The 16,212-nt window shown below is 43.6% G+C and overlaps 1 protein-coding gene across 17 annotated transcripts in view; it reads right to left on the bottom strand.

Annotated features, from left to right (window-relative positions):
• The window catches only part of FOXP1 (forkhead box P1), a 377,034-nt gene that overhangs the window by 5,417 nt on the left and 355,405 nt on the right, over window positions 1-16,212 (bottom strand). For 11 of the 17 annotated variants that reach the window (XM_079316612.1, XM_079316617.1, XM_079316618.1 and 8 more), the window contains 5 exons: window positions 16,053-16,154; window positions 11,290-11,411; window positions 9,170-9,239; window positions 7,319-7,357; window positions 5,514-5,680 (listed from right to left, as the gene is read on the bottom strand). In XM_079316612.1, coding sequence (XP_079172738.1) covers window positions 5,514-5,680; window positions 7,319-7,357; window positions 9,170-9,239; window positions 11,290-11,411; window positions 16,053-16,154 — 500 coding nt within the window. The remainder of the gene's footprint in view (window positions 1-5,513; window positions 5,681-7,318; window positions 7,358-9,169; window positions 9,240-11,289; window positions 11,412-16,052; window positions 16,155-16,212) is intronic. The other 6 variants (XM_079316604.1, XM_079316605.1, XM_079316619.1 and 3 more) reach the window with 1 other exon arrangement.

The raw sequence follows: 16,212 nt of genomic DNA on the forward strand, positions 1-16,212 counted from the left end.
CAGGCAGCACTCAGCTTTCCTGGGAAAACACTCTGGGAGGAGCACCTCGATAGGGTTTCCGTCTTGGGATCGAGAGAAAACGCTCTCAGCTGACACATTAAGTTAAAATGATCTTTGGATAAATAAGTGGAATATGCATCAGAGGGGGAAGGCAGGGGCCTGCCAAGGCCGGGCTAATCATCCTCACTGTGTGTGCAGCGTCCCTCGTTAACATGCAGAACCTGTGAGACAACTCTCCAGAGGACGACCCCAAGTGAGGTTCTATCATTAATCAACTTCAAGCAAACACAGCAAAGAGACACCATGATACATGCTTTAAACTCCAAATTAATGCATATTTTTACAAACTGTCAATAAGGGAAGAAAAGCCCTGCCAGGAAACACAAACAGAGAGGAAAAGGCTCGCTCAACACAACAATATGATAAGAAAGCACAGTCCTAACGAGAATAATAACACTGTCAGCTGTAAACAAGGCAGAACATGATCCTCAGCTCATGGTGGGCACAAGGATGTACTAAAGAGATGAGATCTGCCAAATTTCTCATTACAGCAAAGCACATGAATAACCCACAAGGGAATGGGGCTTGGTCATTCAAAACGGGTATGATAACAATTGAAAAATGTTGTTCGTAAATCATATTTACAACAAATCCTATACAAATACAAATTACCTTTCTTTTACCTCTCTCTTTTTTTTTTTTTTTGTTCAGCAGCTTTTGAAATGTAAAGTAGCCATGTAAGTCAATAGTGTCTTGTTGGTGGGACTTTATAGGAAAGTAGGATTTTATTGACATTACCAAGTATTAATAATGCGACACAGCGATGGAGACCCTGTTTGCTTCCTAAATAATTGATGATGTAGGCAATCCCTTAAAATAAAGTGTTAATGAGTTCAAGTCTCACTCTGTCTCTCACTGAGTTGATACCCACCTCCAAGACTCTTGCTTTTTTCTCTGTGCAGGCTGATTTAACCCTTTCACATGTGCAACATGAACACACAACCCGAAGCACACACACCTTCACTGTAAGAACTTTTCCTCTGCCTGCACAGCTTTGCTTTAAAATGATTTAAAATAGCTGCATTGTATTTTATGCTTTGTGTGGATAGTAATGACAACACTGCTTGTAGTCCACTGCATGGACAGACAGCAAGGATAAATCACTGAGCAGGGAAAATGTACTCAGCATCCATTGACAGACCAGAGCCAGCCTTGCCTACTTCAAGTGAGCCAGCTGTACCCCTGTATCCTATTTTTTTATTCAGGCTTGAGCCTGGATCAGTTTAGGAAGCATCCAACTTGCTGACTAGAGACAATTCTAATGTGAGCTGCGAATGCCTTTCAAGTCCCTGCTTGTTGCAATTTTTGAGTTGTAAAGTGCCAGATCAATACTTAAGTATTACTTCCAACTCATCCAGAGGAACGCTGGGCAGAAGTGATGCAGTATCCATGTACACAAACCTTTTCCCTCCCAATCCAGTATCAACACATCTCTGGGAGCAAAAAGGCTCCTCTGCATGTCATAAAATTTTTGAAAAAATTACACACTCAGAGCATAGCTCATACAGCTTTAACTGAACTACTGAAAAGAGAGGGGTAAAGAAAAGACTGGAAGGAGGAAATTCAAGGATCAGAGGTTAAGAATTGGCATAAATGCATAAAAAGTCTTGTAAGCAGATTGTCATGTTGGAGGCATGCATGTGCTACCTGTCCCAGCAGCTCATGGCCTCAGTGAGTATTAAACTATGCTGAATACCTGAAACTAGAAAAACTTACATTATGAATAGGCTGTGGGGCCCCTCACTTGGGAGAAAACATGAAATGAAAAACAGAAGAAAAAGGGGAAGAGAGCGGCTGAACTGAGGGCCCAATAAAGCCTGTGCTACTCAGCCTTTATGGCAGTGATCTTTTTTACTGCTGTTTTAATGTCTAAGTTTTGCTTTTTTGCTTTCTGGTTTTGATGCTGCTGCTCGCCATTTTTTTTTTTCCCAAGTATTATTTTTGAAAACACAGAAGGGAAATTTTCAGAGGGGGGAGGAGAGCACATGTCACATGCAGTGGAGAGGTTGGTACATGGACTGGAGTTTCTCCAAAGGCTGCCTAGTGTCCCAAGGCATCCCCACCAACTCAGGTGCCAGCAGGTTAGACAGGTGTTCACTGTGCTCACAACCACTCAAAGTGCTGTGAAAGCTCTTTCAAAGGTCCCAAAACCTTTCCAAAGCAAACTCTGCCCCTCTTCTGGTTTTGTTATGAAACCAGGTGAAACCAGGTGGTTTTAACTGAGGTTCTCTTTGAGGTTTGGTGTGACTCCCGGAGTTCAAAAAACAAAACTTGAGGTGTGAGAAGCAACAGAATTTATGAAAAGCTGTGCTCGACCCTGGGTGAGACAAAGCCAGAGAGGGCCACAAAGCCACAGGAGCAGAGTCACACCAGCCTCCCCCAAACATCAGACAGTGAGCTTGGCAAAACCTCCATCCCCTAAATGAGGAGGTTATCTGGGTAACACAAGCCCCAGAGAGAGAGCTGCAAGGAAAACAATGCCAAAAAATTCCAACTCCTTGTGTATTCTGTCAGCTGTAACCTCAAAATGGCATGTGAGGAAGAAACCTTCCCGAATCTGTGATTTTTCTCAAAGATTTCTGAACAACTGAAATAAATAAGCTTAAATAATCTTGAAGGCAAAGAGAGACTTTCATATCCTCTCAAGTTAAGTCTAAATTTCTGTTTGCCACCTCACCAAATCCTCAAAATGGGGAAGGAAAACTTCCCTTAGAGACTGAAGAATTCAGTCTGCTGAGTTACAGAAAAGGTAAATGCTGGGTTAAGCAACAAGAAAAAGAAGGGGGGGGAGGAAAGAAGGCAAAGAAAAGAAAGGGTTTCCCATTTCTGTTTTTACAGCAGCAGAAATTCAGCACATTCCTTTTAAGTAGATGCCTGGGACTCCAGAAGGGGTTAACAATAAATAACCTTGCTGAACACAGATTCCCCTTCTTTTCACATCTGAGTAATTCTTTTGTTTGTCCACTCTGGGAACAGAGGAGTTTTTAATAAAGCTGACTGTTGTTTAAAGCCACTGAGTTCTGGTGGTGCACACAGCATGGAGTAGTTTGCTTTGTGGCTACCTTTGGAGCATATCAGGATGAAAGTGTTATGTCCCCAAGCTGTAATTATGCGACTACTTTCTAGTGTTTCAAAAGGAGGGAGAGAGAAGGGGGGAAAAAAAAACCCCACCCTAGCTGTGGTTCAGTGTGTCATAAAAAGGAAACGAATGAGCAGTAATAAGACTTCAGCTAAAGTGTTAGACTTCTTAGCTGTCATGTTAACAAGGTCCTTTAAACCTTACAATAAAGTTTAAAACTTGATTTCTTTTAATACACTGCAATGGTTTAAAAAAAAATTTGCATTATGACAAGGAAATATGTTCTGAGAAAAAAAATGAACATGTTGTTAACAAAGCAGGAGCATGGAAAAAAGAAAGGTTTCACAGCGTCTGTAGAGTCGCTGTTGACTCATGATTTTATTTAGTAAACAGGGTAAACCCTGTGACGTGTGAATGGTGTTCTAGCTTTAGATCCCCTCAAACTACTTAGAAACACCATTATAATGAGGAAGCTCTGAGGCTGGTATTGGAACATCACCCAGCCACATTTTACTTAAGCAAAAAGAAATGTTCAGCAGAGAACACATATATTATCAATTCTGAGAAAATGAAAACACTCAGGAAACAATCATTTCCATATTACAACAGAAAATTGGATTTTCTGGTGAATAATGAAAATGAGGCATCACTCCCCCCGACCTCCTCTCTCTCCACTATTTGTTCTGTGCCCCTCACCTTGGTATCAATGTGCTAAGAGATGATTATTAAGTGCAACAAAGGCCACAGCTATGCACAGTTCTGGAAGAAGTCCTAGCCTGTTTCAACTTGGTTATTTTTCCCTCCTCTCAGTCTATTCAAAGACAAGGAAACCTTAGGTGAAATGAGAAGTGCATGAACTGCACTAGCCTTGAACTTGCAAAAAAATAATTACTTGGATTAACGCAACATCATAAACGTTCATCCTTGTCTGTTAGGCCAGGAGAAACCCTTGGGAGAAGTCTTGTTTCTTGAGAAAAGTCATGTCCCTCCACTCCTCCTTCACGCCAGCCCTGCGTGGTCACAGGCAGAGGATAACAAATTGTGACTAAAACTGCCTGGAGATGAATCCGTCTGTGAGAGACGGAAAGTGTGTCATGCAACGTTACTTTGGGAGAGATAATTAATACTGCACAAACAATCACTGGAAAAGCTAAACACATTATTTGAATGTTTTGAAGTAAATGGTAAAAGACAATGTTTAAATTAATTATTAATTAAAAATGAATGTTGCCATCTTTAAAGATTTTTTTTCAAAGCACTTTGTGCACTGATTTAAAACACTGCGATATCAAAGTATCCAGAGCCTCAGATTCCTTCGTGCCCCCTCCCCTCTGACAACACATTATGCAGGTGGGAAACTTTTTTGCCATTAAATGCTAATTAGTTCCACAACTAATTACTACCGTGGTATTAGGTTAATGTTTTTTCTACTTTTTGATTTAGACTTACTTTTGTAAATCCCTTATTCAAATTACTTTGAAGTGAAAGACTACAAATTAGTTCTCCTTTTAAGGTGTAACGTGAGCCCTGGCAAGCCAGCCAGTAATTTTACAGGCTGTTTTAAGGCGCGGGGGGAAGACGGGCAGCACGGTCCCTCGCAGGTACCCAAGTGCTCCGCCGAGCTTTCGGCAGCGACGGGACTTGTAAACTCCGGTTTCCTCGCCAGCCGGCAATTACCCGGCGCGTGATGCGAGGGGAGGGGGGAGTTTACAGCTTTGCAAACTCACTCTGTCACCCCATAAATACCGCACACACCCATCGGGGCATCACACCCTTCCTGCCTTACCCTTTCCTGCGCCCGCCCGCTGCCCGGGTGCCGCTCACGTTGAGCCCCCGCCGCTTCGTGTGCTTATGGACGCGCTCATTACGCCGCCGTCTGTTGCCATAATGCCCCTATTAGTTCTCCTTTTGATATTTTAAGAGCAATCTATAAATCACACAGGCCTTCATGTTAATGCTTAGCAAGACTGTTGTGTGTTGAGTGGTTTTTTTTGGACCGGCCGTACAAGCCCATTTCCCGGCTCTGCCGCAAGGGCCGTGCTCATCGTGTAAACCAAAGGGGAGAGAGAGAACAGGTTTTCTCCAAGAAACATCGTTGCCTATGAGGTTTTGCAAGGTTTAAAGAAGAGAACTGCAAAAAATTTTATAGCTCTGTGTCCTTCTTGGACTGGATTGTGCTGATCAGTTTCATGCAGAAACCAGTAAATGGCTCTTATGTTCTAACCACCCTACGCACACCCCCAGATGGAGGTAGATGTCTGCTCCTGCTGCCCCATCCATGAAGCTGAGGAAGGAGCCAGGAGTCTCCAGAGTCACCCTAGAGGAGAGAGGTAGGACAGGAGCTGGGGCCAGCAGGCACCTCTGCTGTACTTACATCGCTTGCATAGGGGAACGTCCTGGACTGCTGTCACTCCCGTTACTGTTCGTATGCTCCATTGCACCATTGAGCTCTTCCCTCATCGCACTGGCTAAATTGCCCAGAGTGGGATTTCCCATGGAAGCAGTAGTGTATAGAGGTATACTGTTCTCAGCCATTGAAGCCTGCCAAGGACACAAACAAATCCATGAAGAGCCATGACTAATGTTTTATACTCTGCACAACACATTGGTTCCAAAACATTCTCCACATTTAAATTATTTGCAATTACAGGTTCTTTAAAATATTATGCTTTCCCATAGGTATTACCCTGATTCCATCAAGGGAAATTTAACATTGTTTAGATCCAGGTTAAAGGATTCATAGCTGTATTGGCTTATAAGAGGATGGAGACTTCCATTCCCTATTTGGAATTACACAGAAGAAAGAAAACATCCTTTCCTTATTTTTGCTTCATCAAATTATGTTTGGGGCTTTGGAGTATTTTTTGTGGCTTAGGTTTGAATTTTGTTTCTAATGAAATGGGGAAAAAACATGGGAACTGGTTCATCTGGTAAGTTCTCCCCACTGGAGTGAGCTGCACACCAAGCTGGAGTGCAGCCTCGTCGAGTCTGGTTTTCCTTGGGACATGTGTGAGGCTGCCATCGGCGCTAACTGGATCAGAGCTGCACCAATCTACCTGAGAGCTGAACCACTCCACATAAAATTTCTTAAACCTCAGCAACTCACCTCCTACCTTAGCTGTTACAGGTCTGACTATTTCATTTGGATTTTCCCCTTTGTTCTAGGGAAATACAGAGCAACGGCACACTGGAGTTAACTTTCTAAATGGAAATCTTTGTAGGAAGAGAATGAACTGCTAAATATTTTCCTTCTGATTCCCACCATTCTGCCTGCTAATATTTACTGTGTGTCAGCATTAGCTCATGTTGACAGCACAGTCCCGGCCCGGCGCAGCAGCGGTGGGAACACAGAAACCCCGAGCCCCAGAGGAGCCCAGTGCTTGGTGGGATGGGAGGCACTGGAATGGGAGGGAGGCACAGGGATGGGAAGCACAGCTTTCTGAGGCTGTAGCACCCAGGGACTGGAAGGACATTTAACCATTTCACCCATCCCAGCTGGATCTGGCTGACATCATCCATGGCTCTCTCTCAGTGCTGGGCAGCTTGACCTGCTCTGGGAAGAGGTCAGCTGGCTACAGTGGCCAAGCAAAAACATCCATCGGGCTGGGTCTGCATGATGCAAACCTGGCCTGTGGGAGGGGAATCCATGCAAATGGATCATCACCAAACGCTCCTGCCTGCTCCTAATTCATGGGACAGATCTCCTTGCTTGGTGCCAAGGTGGCAGTTCTTCCCAGCACAGCCAGAGACAGCGTGGGGGGAGATGGGATGGGAAGGGAGAACAGGACCAGCCCTCACTGCATCATCTCCAGGAGCATGGCCCCCCTTTATTCTTCCTTACATTGACCTCTCCATGTGCAGCCCTATGTGTCACACGTGACTACAAAAGCCATTCTAACGGGGAGGATTATTTTTATCTTCTTGATTCAACAACCGGCAAACTCATTGTGATTAGGGGATGCAAAGAATGGTTCACATTTCCTGCACTTGGCAAAATAATGACTCAAGTTCTTCACCCACAGTGATAACTTGTAATTGCAGTAAAGCAATTTACTGGGGGAGAGGTGGGACACTGGGAGTATCTGCTAGGAAGACAGTAATAGGAGAGGGAGTGTTTTGGGAGCCCCTCTTGAACACACTGGCAAAAGAGAGAACTGGTGAGAGCTGGAGTCCCCATACCTTCCACAGACAGAGGGGGGAGAGAGCTGCTTCTTCTCCCTGGCCACGAGGGAAAACAGATAGAGGAGATGTCAGCAGGGTCTGGGTGAAGGAGAGGGGAGGCTCTGCCACCCCACAGGAAAAGAAACCAGAGCCTGCCATGCCAGCAGCACACAGCCCGCTGTGCAGACCCCAGAGTGCTCAGGGGAACTGCAAGGGGCAAAACTTCCCAGAGCCCACAAAAGCTGGGGGGAATACTGCTCATCTATTATTAATTAGACTGAATGTAGGTCCTGACAGGTAAGGCAGCTTTGTGTCCTGGAGGAATTTGCTGCCCAAGTGAGGTCTGAATTGCCCTCATGGCAGTGGAACCTGCTGGTGTATTTTTACCCTAGAAGAGGACCAGCCTCAGTGCAATGGTTATTATTCATCCCCATTTCTTAGAGGGGTGACAGTGGCAGCAAATCTGGCCCAGGCTCCTCTTTCCACCAGCTCAGGTATGGGGGGGTCTGAGGACGTGGCTCTCTCAGGAAAAGTGGGGAATGGAAACAGTTTGGAGGTTATCACAAAAGACAAGAATGGATGGAGATGACGACAATGACACGTGTTTCAGAAATAAAACACGAACAGTTCCATATGATAAGCATATTAATTGAAATTAGTCACATAGTTAACAATGTGAAGAAATGCAGGATCATTTCATTTTTGCCTTTCAGCCTCATGAATGCAAAATGTGCTTGTAATCTTAATACTATTCAGGAGACAAAGCAGTCTTTAAAAATCACACTTCACAAGACTCAAGGGAAAATAAGTTACTAATGAATGGTATTTACAGTTGCTTCATTTAAACATGCTTTCCTGGGCTTTGCAGGAATTACTGCATAAACTCAAAAAAATAAAAGAAAGGTAAAACATAATTTTCCTCCTAATAATTTATTTCTTGGTTCTGAAAAGAGAAGTGTGGTAAATCTTCCATAAAACATGAAAGTAAATACCCATGGCCATCAGTGAACTTCTTCAGAAGTGACCCCCAAGAGCCACTTGGGGTACAAGTGTGCGTGGTGCTGCCTCCTGGATTAATTCATAATATATAAACCAGGTTTGAGCCCCCATACAAACACACAGACCCAATACAAATCAGGGCATGGTAATGCATTTGTATCTTTGGTTTATACAGCAAACATGGACTTTACCTGGGGTTTTTGAGACTGACTCAGTAATTCACTGAAAGGGGAAAAAGGGCACAGGAAAAAGGACTGGAGACAGGAACATTTTTAGGCTGCAAGTTATTAATTCTGCACCCACACTTTGTGTATTTCTGCATCGTGAAAAAAATTGAATTTTTGTCTTACGATTACAGTTTAAACCAATAAAAATGATCTTTTATTTTCTACAGGAATTGCACCGTTTATTTTTTACCAACAATAGGAAGATATGCAAAAATAGCCCTTAAAAGAAAAGGGGGAAAAATGATCTGCTTTCTCTTTAAAGCCATGAACAATAGAAGGTCACGTGCCGCAGTATCCTATCATTCAGCACATTAATAGCTGTGCTAGAGTAATTACACTTGTGGTATTTTTGCCTCAAGTGAAATTCTGAAATAAGAGGATGGAAATTATGATACTGCTGATAAATATTAATAAGTGAACTTTTAATTTTTTTGCCACAATATTCAAAATGCTAAGCATCTAGCTAATGCTGAAGCAGCCTGATATGTGTTTGCCTCCAGGGACTATGATGCTTTATGCACTTAAGAAAAAAGTTTAACGGAATTAAAATTTAATATCTAATTAGAGCAAGGCTAATATATTTTGAAATGAGTGGGGAAGACACACGCCTCTGTTGCATATTTGCTACAGTCATTAATCTTACCTGTAAAGCAGCATTGAGAGGTGTGCAGTAGGTGTGGCTGGTCTGTATGTTTTTAATAAGAGAAGGGTTACTGCATAAGAAAAACATAAAAAGGAGAGTTAAATGCAACCAACTTCTGTGCGAGCGTTTCAAGCACGTAATGCTTCCTCCCCCACCAGAAAACTAGAGCTGAGACTGGTTTTCCATACTTTCGTTTCGCTCTCCTTTTTTTTTTTTTTTTTTTAATTTAAAGAAAATATCTGAGTTTTCGGCTGTGGTTATCACATTTGCCTTTACTAAATAAGGAACATCATTATCTCTTGACGTTACCTCGCCATGTGTTCTACTACCCTGCGTTAGTGGCTCATCTTGGCATCTCTGCTCATTTTAGCTGCCTTCAGGAGAAACTCTCCAGTTTTCGTCGTGTCTGGGAGCCCGTAACCACGTGAAGGTCCATGGTGAGGAGGCAATGGTCAAAAGCATCAAGGGACATTTTAAAGGCTTCATCCAAACCACTCCCCAAGTCGCTGCCAGCAGAGTCTCTCCCAGTGGAGGGGGAGGGAGAGGATTTATCTGATCCATGTCATTTCCTGCCATGCCAATGACCAGGTGAGGGGCTGCCCACACCAAGCAGCCCGTGGGCATGGAGGCTCAAGGGCAGGGGGCTCACAGAAACCACCACGCTGCCCTGAAGGCCACTTTTAGTAAAAAATATTCTGGGGTGCTATTCTGGACCCCTATTTTTGTCAACTTTACATAAGGAGTCAGATTTGAGGAAAAGGAATGGGGACCACATGGGCTCTCTCTTTAGGAGGTATCCCAAAATCAGTGGTTCTAATCAGGAGATAAAGAAAAAGGTAAAAATCATGACATAAAAACTAAAAAAATGCCCATGTAAAATATCTCCCAAAATTTTTATCATCAACTGGGCATGCTTTTATTTTAATTTTATTCATGTGGGAATAAATTATGGTGAGCAGAGTCTTAACTGAGCTCCTTGCACATGGACCAGAAAGGATCAGCTGTCCAGGAGAGATGGCCTTTGAGTAAAGGTCTAAGAAAATCCCTCTGGGAAGTCCAGGAATATTGGTGCATGGCTGTTGTAGGCACATGATGGCCTGTTGATAATCTTTACAGCTGGTCTCACTGCATTTTCAAACTCTTTAAAGTGAATTCAGCATTTCTGTCCTGTAAGTATCTTATTTTTTCTGATTAGGAGTTGCAAAACAAAGCATACAATTGAAAGCAAAGGAAAATATCAGAATTAAAACTTATCTGAAACCTTTCCTGGCACATATCTGTCTTCCTGACACGTTTACAGCAGTATATCTGTGCTAGCGTGGATAATTATCTTAGTCTACATTGCTCTATAAATAAATGCTTTAACAAACATGTCAGAGTAGAGTTTTTACTACAGGCATTTGGATTATCAGAGTAGGACACACAAAATAACACATAACAACCAAAATTTAGTTTCTTTAGCAGCAAAGGTGATGACACTATTTTGTGAAATGCAAGTCTACATGAGATGGGTAAATCATGCAAAGCAAAGCAACAGCAGAAAAAAAAATTAAAGCAAGTAAAAGCTCTTACTGTGCAACAAGCTCGCCAAAGTTTTCATCAGGGCAGTATTTTCGAGGACGGCCTCGTTGAATATGACGGCCACGTTTAAACTCTTCATCATCAACAGTCCAAAAGGACCCAAACTCATCCTCTACTCTGATAAAGCACTTATGCAGTGAGAGGTTGGTGCGAATGGCACCCTGGGACAAGAGCAGCAGCAAAGGAGATGAAGTGGAAACAAAGGGACACGGGATCGGGGACAGAACAGACATCAAATACAGGGAAAAGGAAAAAGAAAATAAAATGCAATAAGCATAAGCAAATGGTTTGTGAGGGTTAATATGCATTGCCACCTAAAAGCTACTAGCATGTGATGCAACAAACACCAAGCAAGCAGGGTCAGGGTACTGGTGGGCATACAAACAGTAGTGATGAGATGTTTGTCTTGGTTTCCCTTAACTGAGACAATGCGAAACCACCTGTGGTTGGTCTAACACCAGCTAGCAGCCAAAAGCCTCTACGTTAAACTGTAAGCATGATCCGAGCTAGGCTAAGAAGTTCAAACATGGTGGACATACCCACTGATCTTTTGTGGCCTTCGTTTTTGGAACTCTAGTTCATCCACTGTCCATACTGCCCCTTTAACGTTTTCTACTCGCACAAAACACTTGTGAAGACTAAGATTATGACGCACTGCATTCTGCAGCAAGTATAAAAGAGAAAACATTCAAAAACCTTCCATGAGAAAATGCTCATCATTGTCCAAGAACAGCAGCAGCACAGTCAGCTTGACAGTTCTCATTTTGCAATGTTAAGCCCCTTCCCCTCCCCGCACCCTTTCCCCAGCTCTTTACATCTTATTTTGCAAAGACAAAATAAATATGAAAGCTTAAACCCAAGATTAAAAATTCACGTTATTCTTATCAATTATCCCCAGAGTGACTGAGAACAGCCACAATTTTAAGCATGCATGTTGTAGAATACAGCACATTTCATACAGAACACAAGAGGAACATTGCTTAGACTTTTTCATAACAAATACACACGCCCTGCAAAGAAAAATTTCTCCCCTCCTGGAAAAGAAAGCAGTTAAAAAGAACAGAAAAGATTTTATGTAAGTACAGTTGACTGGATTTAGCTGTGAGGCGCAGGAGCTGGTGTTGCTGTGGTTTCCCACAGCTGGGCTAATGTGATTCAGGTGCTGGACCTCCCTCCACACCCAGAGCACGGGCCGGGGGCTCGGCAGCACCCCACCGGCCAGCCAGCACCAACTCCTGCTCCACGGCTTGCTCTTATATGGAAGTTGGCTCCCATTTCTGGCAGACTACCGCAGTGACTGATCTGAGCCTCTGCCAAGTGAAAACATGAGGAGGGCTCTCTGAAACAAAGTGATAATATCCCCACAGCTCATCACCCAGAGGGACCCGTGCTTGTGGCATCCGATGGCCAAACGTCCACCCTGCAGCTCTGTGCTGGGAAGGATGAGCATGGGCAACCCCTCCAAAGTGCTGAGACACAGTGAGACACCTCACTGAGGCACGGCAAGCTCTTGGCTTTTCTGTCCCTGCTCCAGGGTGCCAGGAGCCTTGTTACTCCTCAAATGGAGTGCTATGCTCCGTCCCCATTTCAGGAGTTTCCTGAGCAAATAACCTGCAACAGTTGGACTCCATGGTTTTAAAGGTTTTTTCCAATCTGTGATTCTACAAAGCCATTGTTCATAGAATTCATAGGAATTTGTACATGGAGCTTGCTCCCAGCACTGCTGAAAGGGGCTTGGGAAACAGGAAAAACACAAGAAGCCATTTGCTGAAAATGTGCAGGCGAACAAACTCCATCCCCACTGGCACCATTGATTCAGTCAATCTGGTTGACTCGTTAGCAGGCACAAAGCCAGCCAAACACATGACCTGGGTCTAGGCAACCAGGAGATGACAATTTTTTTTCCTTCCAACATCATCCTTTTTTTTTTTTTTTCATGAACATGGGGTCTGGATGGTGAAAGGCAGCCCTAGTCCTGAATGTCTAAATCACACTGCAAACAAAGGGTAGCACAGAGCATTTGTCATGTAAATCAGGAGGAGCTGGTGTGTGTGCTGGGAGGGGAAGGCAAAGAATCTTCTGCTTCTTCTCTAATTCCCTGCCATGCCTAGTGCAGCCCCCACACTCCTACCTCAGTAGGTGTGGAATATCTGGGGTTTGAACTACCTTTGCTCAGCAGGTGCTGGAGTACAAACACATCTCCCCTGTCTGTAGATGCCTGTTCCAGGCACTTCAGCTTTTCTACACCAATCTGCTTCTGAACTGGTGAAACAATAAACCCTGAATATGCTTTTCCTCTCAGCAAGGAAGAAATCCACCAGAAAGTCAACCTGTCCATCAGGCCTGCTTCCTTCTGCCCTTATTTTCTTCTTTCTGCTCTTATTTTTTAATGTTTTTTTTTTTTTTTTTCCCTTTCCACCTCTTCCAAATTTCAGTACTGTTGCCATTTTTGGCAGAATCCCTGATTTTGAGGTGGAGGAAAAACATGTAAACGCCCCACACCTTATGAGCTGAAATCAGCCAGCTCAGCAACTGCTGGTGGGTGCTGCACTAGTGCAACCCGACACAGGGCTGCTGGCCCACATCTGGGTAACTCAGGCAGTTTCCTGTGAAAATGGGAACACTGTCAAGTCTGGAGCAAAATGTAAGAATAATAACACTATTTCCCCCAGTGAAAGCTGATCTTGTGGCTCATACAGCAGTTGATCAAACGCACACGGCAAAGCCCAGCGAAGGGAGCCCTCCGAGTTGGTAAATTGTCTCTAAAGACAGGGTTGAGCAGGAATATTTGTGTTTTGCTTGAAATAAATTTAATGTTGGAGAAATACTTTTACAGACTGTTGTTGTTTCCTTGAAGTCCACTTGCAACTGGTAAGCTAAGGATGTGGGACAAGGCTCTTTCTGGATGTACTGAGACAGAGAAGCTGACTGTTTACAAGACATCCATGAAGTGTTGCTCTCATTTTCTATTTTCCATGTGATCACCTATTTAAGGAGTTCATGCCAGAAAAGAATTGTGTTTCCCCTGCCTCTGGATACTTGCTATCTAACAGTTTTATTTGAACAATACCCCAACGTGTCAGAGCCACACCTGCAGCCTGTGCCTTATGGCTGTGACTCAGCGCCAGCAAATTACTCCAAAAAATAAAAGCAAACAGACATTTTGCCTCTGACCTGTCAGAACCAGTTCACAGTGCTCCCCTAGCAATCAGCTTAACAGAAAAATTAGGAGCTATTATTGTAAGATTATATATTTACCTTGTTAAAAATATTTGTATGCAAGCCACTTTTGCAGAAAAATTACCCTGAACATGCTTGAATGTAGTAAATGAAAGGGTTTGTTATTTTAATAACTGCTCAGGCTCTGCCATACTGCATTTTGGGAACGAGGTTCATTTTTTAAAGGTCTTTATTCTTGCACTTTCCTGTGTTTTTGAAATAGGGCTCAGGGAAGCTTGTCCACACCATACCCTGACACTAAACTTGGGGAACAGTGACCCAAATGCCCCCTAAGCATTAGCTGAAGGTGAGCACAAATCAGCACATATATATTCAAATTATTCTGATTCTGCAATTAGCCCCTTGTGCTCGTTCTGCGCCCCGTGGGCTTCCCGTCACGCCAATCCCAGAGCTGCATTTTCATCCCTGCTGCTCCTGGGGGCTGGCAGAAATCTGAGCAGTCTCCAGCACAAAAACCTGCACTACTCCAACCAGTTGTCTCTCTTGCTGGTGCTGGTGGATGTGGGGGTGAAGTTTTTCTTTCCCATCACATGAAGCAGGACGTGGACACCTGCAGAAGGTCAAGGTGTCCAAGGAGGGGTTTCCAAATGGCACCTGCCTCCCTGGACACACAGTATCCTTCTACTAGCCTGAGAATCTGCAGCTCAGCCTCTCTGCTGCTCTTCTGTGTCTGCACTGGCTCCTGGGAATGGATTTTTTGGGATGCCAAAAGCTAATTCCCAAAACCAGGCTCACAGGAGATACAGCCAGGACTGCCTGCTGCCTTCTTCCACTCCTCCCTCCACTTCCCTTTGCTGCTGGAACTAAGTAAGATTTTTACTTTAGCACCCACACCTGCAGCTGCTGAAAAGCCCTACTGGAACAACTCCAGCAGCAAAAGACAGGCAGGTCTAAAAGGATCTTAAATCAGGGAAAGTTAATTTCCTTTCTGGATAGTAAGGAAGCTGCAAAGTTGAACACTGCTCATGTTTTCCAACTGCAGGGAAGAATCAAAGCAGCAATCACAGAAAGTTTTCCTGAACTTAAGAGCTTCTAGACCAGGGCTGAAAATGTACAAAATTGTGCTGGGATCTGAATGAAACGAAAACCATGCCACTAAAAACCAAGCTAACTTCCAAGGACCATTTTTAGCTCCATCCGCTGAAGGAATTAATCTTAAATGGAGGCTGGGGCAGGAAAAACAGAACGAGCTGATGGAGCAGCATGTATGGGACCTATTCATACTACCTGCTCATGTGAAGTTGTTTGAGAACAACAGAGCTGTCTGGATTAAGAGAGACTCCAAGCACCAGGGTACAGTTTTTACAGCAACACAATATCCTGTTTCTTCAATCATTCATTTGTGATTGCACTGGATTCAGAAGTCAATATGACTATAAAAGTGTTATATGTAAAGACAAAGAGTGGCCCCCCCAAAATACAGATTAACTCCCAAAACCTCTTATCTAACAGTATCTGTGACAGTTATCAGAGGAAATTGAAGTGCAAAACCCAAAGTTTATTTCTGTTAAAGACATTTCTTATTGAGGAGCTTGCTTCTTGCACATTAAATTAAATAAGCTTCTGCTGTGTGATTAAAGAAAGAGGGGAAGTTTGTAACAGCTGTTTATGTAGTTAAGAGTCAATCGACTGAGGAAAGAAATCCACTGATCTATAGATCCTAGGGAAAAAAAAATGGTTGTTGTGATTAAAACCTGCTTAGCTAAAAAGATGAACAGTGCATCTTCTACTGACATGAGAACTTTACCTCCTTTTTCTTTTTAATTTCCTAATACGTTCCGGCTGAAGAGCCTGAGTTTCCCTGCTCGTAGCAACCACACAGAGGAACTCATGGCATAATCACAGAACACAAAAGCCAATAATGGGGATTCAATTAGCGGTTTTCAAAGGCAGAGGAATTTTTTCTGCCAAATATCAAATTGTTCCTGCAGATAAGGCACCCGGCGCGTGTCACAACTGCCGATCTACATTTTTCATGTCCCCAGGTCGGGACAATTTGTGTCATCAGCAAGGTCTGTCTGTGCATGGCAGAGAGCAAAGGCAGGAGGAGGCTCAGCCTTACCTTCCACGTCGCCGCGTTGCGTCGGAAGTAGGCGAACATTCGCGTGAACCAGTTGTAGATTTCGTTTAGTGTTAGCTGTTTTTCAGGAGATTCCAGGATGGCCTTGTGGAGCAAAGCGAGATCAGTTACCAGCACACCACTACAAAACACGCTCACAGTT

This window comes from Erithacus rubecula (genome assembly GCF_903797595.1).
Source record: "Erithacus rubecula genome assembly, chromosome: 13".
NCBI lineage: Eukaryota > Metazoa > Chordata > Aves > Passeriformes > Muscicapidae > Erithacus > Erithacus rubecula.